The following is a 6,646-nucleotide window of genomic DNA, read 5'->3' on the forward strand; positions in this document are numbered from 1 at the left end:
AACACAAGTTTACCTTTTACTAGTATTATTTTTCCCGTCCACAAGTTATTTATTGTATGATGATTTATTCATCTTCAGCCATGCCGCAAATTTAAGCACAATTCCAAATTGAACAAGTTAGCGGGAAAACAAACAAACAATGTTGTATTTAACTCATTTGGACGTCACTGCTGTGATTACTAGTTTAATAAAGTTTATTATAGTACCGCTATTTAATGTATCAGATCGTATAGTCTTATATGGGTTTCATCTTTTGCGCGTTCACGTAAAGTAGCAAAAACCCATGGAAATGTGTGAAATAATATGATACTGAAACTCTTATTAAATTAATGTGTGTGTGTGATTTTTCACCAAACTGTTAGATCGCTAAGTGAAATTCTTGCTCAGAGAATTTAAAGCATTTTTTTCGGATTTTGAGGCAAGTCTAACATTATATATCAAACGTAAGCCAAAACATGCATTATCAAATTAAAAAATATGAATAGTGATTTTAAAAATTATATTTTATATAAATATGGACATTGTTAAAATCAAAAGAAATGAGACACATATTAAAATAAGTTCATGTTTAATTTTTTGGTCAGCATCTGAATACAGATACAAAACTTTGATATTTTACAGACTTACACTTACCTAAACTATAATAATATCTTAAATAATTCCAGATTGGTCCGCATAACCAGTTATGGAATATTTGAACTTTTTATTTTAAGACTTAAGGCACTTCATAATGTACCATTCATTCAAAGGTTTCATCAATTTTATTTCCCTCAAAAAATTATTATAATTAAACATTGTGTCAAAATCGCCTTATTTAATGTAAATATATATATAAAAACATATCAGTAATAATTAACCTTGGACGACTGCTTTTTCATGATGAGGACTAAGAGAAGTCTTAGACACTAGGAGGGAGGTGTGTTCTTGGCAGTCTCCGTTTTTACTCTGGAAAATATTTATATTACAGAATTGCATCAGAAATGCTTAGGCTTTCATTCGCCAACTTAAATATGGGTATCAAACGTCTTTTATAAGCTTACGTATGACAATTTAAAAATAAATAAGTTATTTAAATACATGGTACAAAAGTTTCAAACATAGTACTTTGTTTCCACATTTGTCAAAACACAAAATAAAACGAAATCTACGTTTAAATTCACAGATTGAAACTAAGATAAAATCTTAGCCGTCTAACAAGGAAAGGTGCCAGAACACCTAGCCACATATAATACTCAAAGCTCATAATATTTAGAAGTGACTTACAATCATCAAAGTAATCATTCATCTTTTGTTCAAATAGCTTACATTTTAAGCAATACAATGACCTAGTTTACAATGCAATTACAATAAATACACATTTAATAAGTAAGACAAAAAATTATATGCTTAAACTTGGCCAAAATTCAAACTCAATAACGCAAACACTCATGCAATAAAAAAAAAAAAATAATTTTCACACATTATGATACTTGTTTGTTAAACAACCTTGAAGCTTTTAGGGTTAACCAAGAGCAAGCCTTGCGTTGGTCCCAAAGAAACGCTTTTGGGCGAAACTTATTCCTTTCACTCGAAATTTGCCAAACTGCTAAATATTGGGAGGCGAAAAGGTGTACGATTAATATCCAATGGAGAACTGCAAGTAGCCATCCCGGGACTACTAGCCAGGCTCAGCCCGTCCAGCTCTGAGGTGATAGAATCCACTGGCGACGGTGGGGCTGGGGGAACGACGGAGTACAGCTGTTCACGAAACGTAGAATCCATTATTTCGCTATTAGGGCTTGTCAGGCCACTTCTTGAAAACACAGCAGGTGTTGTAACGGGCTGAGATACTCCGAAAGGCGATAGGTGAGCTTGCTGTTGCAAAGTTGACATAAGTGACGTAAAGTCCTGAGAAAATGAAAAAGCCGTGTTACCATCAGATAAGGGATTGGACTGAAAATTCGGAGAGAAGTTGCCAAAAGCATCATCGTTGAAGAAGCTGTTGAGAGAAGTAGGGCTTCCACTCATACTGGACGGTGGTGAGGAGTCTCCAGCTGAATCTAGACTGAAGCTACCGATGGACAGTGCCTTTGGTCTAGAAGCGACACCTTGGTCAGACGGAGATGTCGAGGGGCATTCGTTTAGAGTGAATGTATTCATACCAACTTGGAGGTTACTGAACAGGTTTTTTCTCGTCTCTTCACTGTAATGTATAAAGTGACACCTGGAACCATAAGGACACAATCCGGTCGTGTGGAATGTACGACACAACTCTGTTTTGTACTTAGGATGTCGCGATAGGGTACGAAGCTCGTGATTTCCATGAGCAAATTGACATTTGTCACCATACTTGCATGTACCGTTTTCTTCAAATGGCCGACACAGTTCAGTCTTATAACGACTCGAATTCGTTTGATTGGACTTGGCTTGGGCATTGCTCCGTTCCACAGGGTCACTAATTGTCCTGTCAAGTTTCCGGAGTTCTCGCCCACCATTAGACAGGTTGAAAATATTGTTGGAAGTACACGCGTTCGGTATAGAATTACTACAGACTGGAAGTCCGGGAGAGCCTGGTTTTTGATGCATGCCGACAGATTTAGGCGATGGTGGACTAATATTGAAATTTGTTAAATGATTGGCAGAATTTCTTCTGAAGCCCTGGAAATTAAAGATTGTGGATGGACTAATCGGCCTCCTGTCCAGCGGGAAGTCTGTTTTGTTGGTGTTTATAATGTTGGGTTTCTAGAAATAAATGGAAAAAATAAAGCTGTTAGATGAGGAATTACACTGTTTATAATATAAAAAGACAGCTACTAAAAAGTTCTCGGTTGCTACAAATCTGTGGTTATAACGTTTAAAATGTAATAAAGTTAAACGATTTAAATACATTCCAATAGCTATGCTACGCTAACGTCCTGACCTAAATAAGTGCTTATTAGATTGGATGACCTTAAAACCGGTCGTTTACGGCTGCTCCACAATTTAAACAGGTAATAAATAAACAAAAGATTTAGAAATTCTGAGTAACTCTTACCTTGCATAAAATATCGCTGTAATCGTAGAGAGTCGTTACCATAGCTGTGGACATTTCGTACGCGTTCCACGACTAGGCAACTAAAAATGTATTTTCTGACGCAGCTTCCGAACCTTTTCTATCTGTTCGAGGAGTATGAACGATAGTGACGTGAAAAGTAGGCGTAACCAAGCGCTCTTTTGCCCAATAAAATATGGTACTTATATTTACGTGTTTCACGCAGGATCAGACATCGCGTACTGTTGCTTTGATTCAGATATATTTTATTATGCAATGTGGTAACATTCGTTTGAGTTTGTGGACATTGAATATCGTACGTTTGGAGTTGGTTTCATAATAAAGCATGGTCGAAAAGCGTTGTGTTCTGTGTGATAAAACGCATGGTTTACCGTAAGGAAACACTAACCACACATCTTGACTGATCCTCATAACAAGGTTTTGTTATTTGAACAATGTTCGTCTGTTTTTAATCTCGAAAGAAGGCGCGAAAACTTTAGTTCTATCGCAGTCACTCCAAACACAAATCATCACTTTCTTTTAAGTATTGTTGTAAAACGTTTTCTGATATTTATAATTGGATTGTTGATAATACCTACTGTTACTTTTTATGTGGTTTTTGTTAAACTTAAATTGTTTCGTAAAGTTTTTCATCAGTTTTAAGTGATGTAACACAAGATTTGTTTGTTGTTAGGCTTAAAGATACAAAATGGGCTATAGATTTTTACTGTTTTAAACTCTCAGAATTGCCACCTGCTGGGGAAGGAGGATATAATAAAGTTAAAATACGAAATGTGCCTTATACAATCATCTTTCAGTCCAAGATTGAAAATGGTATATTTTAAATCTATCGTTTTTTACGAAACTCAGTAGAAGTTGGTTATGCTCAATGGCACCAACTACAGTATTGGACGAAGTCACATTCTTTTATATTTTATTCACGTGTTTGGATTTTCGATGTAACACGTGGTGAAATTGCAAAATTCAAAACTCCTTTTATTTTATTTGTAAAATACTTAGTTTGATCCTTCAATCCTCCTTTATGCCCAATCTTGTAATCGCGAGAACGCTCGTTGTTTCGAAAGTATGGTACGTCAGCTGCTTGAGGCCAAAATCTATGCGTTTCCCGCCTTTTATCTGGGAGGAGGGAGCACTTTGACAATTGTGAGAAGAGAAAGTGTAGTGTGGCAAACGTACCGTTAGCTGTAACGCACTAGAAGTCTCGTTTCATGCACTCGTGATTCGTTCGCTCAGTTGAACTAAAAAGCTTGGCCACAGAAGGAAGTCTGGCTAAGATATTATTTCTACCAATAATTTTTTTCGTATGACATTTTTAAGAAAGAGAGTTTTACTGTTGATAGAAAAGTGAATGATAATTAAATAATCCTACCTAATACGTATACGATATTGCATTACAATAAGATTAATTATAATTTTAAAACAATACCAGCTTTGGCATATATAACAGAATGAAAATTCTATTCGGTTCACTTGTAACAAAATTCAGCCAATTCTCATAAACTCTTCACAACGAAGAGTTGTGAGGAGAAAGAGATCTTTAGTCAAAATATTTCGCGTGTTTTGTTTACGTGCTAGCTAAGCACGCTTTGTTCTAGTAGAATATCAATGTAGAAAATAAAATATTACTCCATTTACAAAACCATTATTCATTATGCATTGTTATATGCATTATTTCTGTACTCATATACAAATAGCACATTACCACAGAGAGTATAATATTACCGTTTTTAAAAGCTTTTCTGAATTGCACATTGATGATATAATTACCGTATCATGTCAAACGAGTAAATTGTCGAAAAAGTCACGTCTATCGCCTCTGGCAACATTAAAACACGTACGATTTTCAAACGTAACTGATGAAATTACTTTTCTGTCATAACTCTGATTGTAGACGTAATTAATTTTAAATATTCACGTTTGAAGTTTTTATCCGAGTGACAGCATCGTCCATTTTAACAATAAATCTCTTGCTTATATGTCATATGATGGTGCAACGATATGGAACATTTCATCATCTAATTTATTTTTGTATTATATGATAGATGGATGAATGGTACAGTATTTGACAGTACTGACCATTTCATAAACTAAAATTTCATGTGCTATATAATGGGTGAATGACTGGTATTGTATTTTCAAAACTGTTGTAACTATCTATATAATTAGTATTTTTGTATTATATGATAGATGGATGAATGGTACAGTATTTGACAGTACTGACCATTTCATAAACTAAAATTTCATGTGCTATATAATGGGTGAATGACTGGTACAGTATTTTCAAGACTGTTGTAACTATCTATATAATTAGCCGTGGGAGCGTTACAAAGGTACGGTCAATCCCACTATTCGTTTGTAAAAGAGTAGCCCTAGAGTTGGCGATGGATGGTGATGACTAGCTGCCTTTTCTCTAGTCATACACTGCTAAATTAGGGACGGCTAGCGCAGATAGTTCTCGTGTAGCTTTGCGGGAAATTCAAAAACAAACAAACAAATAAATCTATATAATTAAAATAGTAACGTGTACGCTTGCGTGGGACGTTTTTAAACTTCTTTAAAGTACGACAAATTAAAATAAGGATTAGGTAAGTATGAACGACTTTACTATAGACGTCAGGGAGAGGTAGGTGTAAATAATACTGTGTATTCCAAGAGGAAAGATAATTAGTAAATGGATATATCAGAGCTCCATCTCAGACATCAGTGTTTATGTGTTAAAGTTTTGTGTGTGAATAGTATCAGTATCATCACTCTTTTAAATTTTAATACTTGTCTTCGATGTCCAAGTTTTGAAAGCGTCGCGTGAACTGATGTGTTTTACTAAACAAGTCAATCGGTTTGTCATTTTTAATTACACCATTCGGCTCAAAGTGTGTATTGTACTAGCGGTGTTCAGTGAGAGTCAGGTGTTGCTGAACAGGCTTAATCCACTTTAGTTTAGCCTCGCAGTCATTGAAACACCTCGCACAGCCATCACATTCGTTCGGAACTATTTATCTAACTTCATACGCCAATATTCTATGCAGGTAATTTAACAGTTTTAATTACTTTAAAAACACAGCGTTATAAACTTTGTGCATCCAAATACAAAGTACCACATATAGATATGTGTTTTACACTTGAAGCAAGAGCTTTTAAACTTGAGAGGTCTATTTGTGAATCCAACTGTTACAAAAGTAAGCAGTTGCAAGGGTTAAGGTTTGAAACATATTCGTAATTTGTAATACGAAATAAATATTACCTCCTAGTTGATAATAAACCCCGATTAGCTGAGCACTGCACTGCGGAGCTAAATCATCTCCAGGAAGTCTTTAGATGTTCTGACTGTTCTTTTCCACTCATCTAAATCTGTTACAAACAAATAATCTTCATACGCGTTTAGTCGTGAGAATCCATTTGGTGTAACTTTTCTTTATACAAGCACATTTCTCTACTGTCTCATACATAGGCTATCTAAATATTTCATTTACATTTAGCACTTGGACTTCGCTCTCTTGTGGTAGTATAGCAGGGAAATATGAACCATATTAATTCGTATGGAATAACAAATCCATGACGCGATACGATAATCATAATTTGACGGGTTTTTTTTTCGTCATAATCGTGAAAATATGC

At 35.0% G+C, this 6,646-nt stretch overlaps 1 protein-coding gene across 1 annotated transcript; it reads right to left on the reverse strand.

Annotated features, from left to right (window-relative positions):
* Positions 1 to 551: 551 nt before the first annotated feature.
* Positions 552 to 4,226, reverse strand: LOC143255286 (mRNA decay activator protein ZFP36L2-A-like). Its single transcript, XM_076510726.1, has 2 exons — positions 3,014 to 4,226; positions 552 to 2,721 (listed from the first exon to the last, which is right to left on the reverse strand). The coding sequence occupies exons 1-2, from the start codon at positions 3,065 to 3,067 to the stop codon at positions 1,564 to 1,566; spliced, it is 1,212 nt and encodes a 403-aa protein (XP_076366841.1). The 5' UTR covers positions 3,068 to 4,226; the 3' UTR covers positions 552 to 1,563.
* Between the last annotated feature and the right edge of the window lie 2,420 nt (positions 4,227 to 6,646).

This window comes from Tachypleus tridentatus, chromosome 1, assembly GCF_004210375.1.
Source record: "Tachypleus tridentatus isolate NWPU-2018 chromosome 1, ASM421037v1, whole genome shotgun sequence".
In the NCBI taxonomy this organism is placed as follows: Eukaryota; Metazoa; Arthropoda; class Merostomata; order Xiphosura; family Limulidae; genus Tachypleus; species Tachypleus tridentatus.

What these genes read in the sequence shown, in the direction of transcription:
- LOC143255286 (XM_076510726.1), bottom strand. Translation starts at nt 3,067, where the DNA reads ATGTCCACAGCTATGGTAACGACTCTCTACGATTACAGCGATATTTTA. An exon ending in ACAGCGATATTTTATGCAAG is followed by an intron (nt 2,722 to 3,013) that starts GTAAGAGTTACT and finishes ATTTATTTCTAG; the next exon opens with AAACCCAACATTATAAACAC.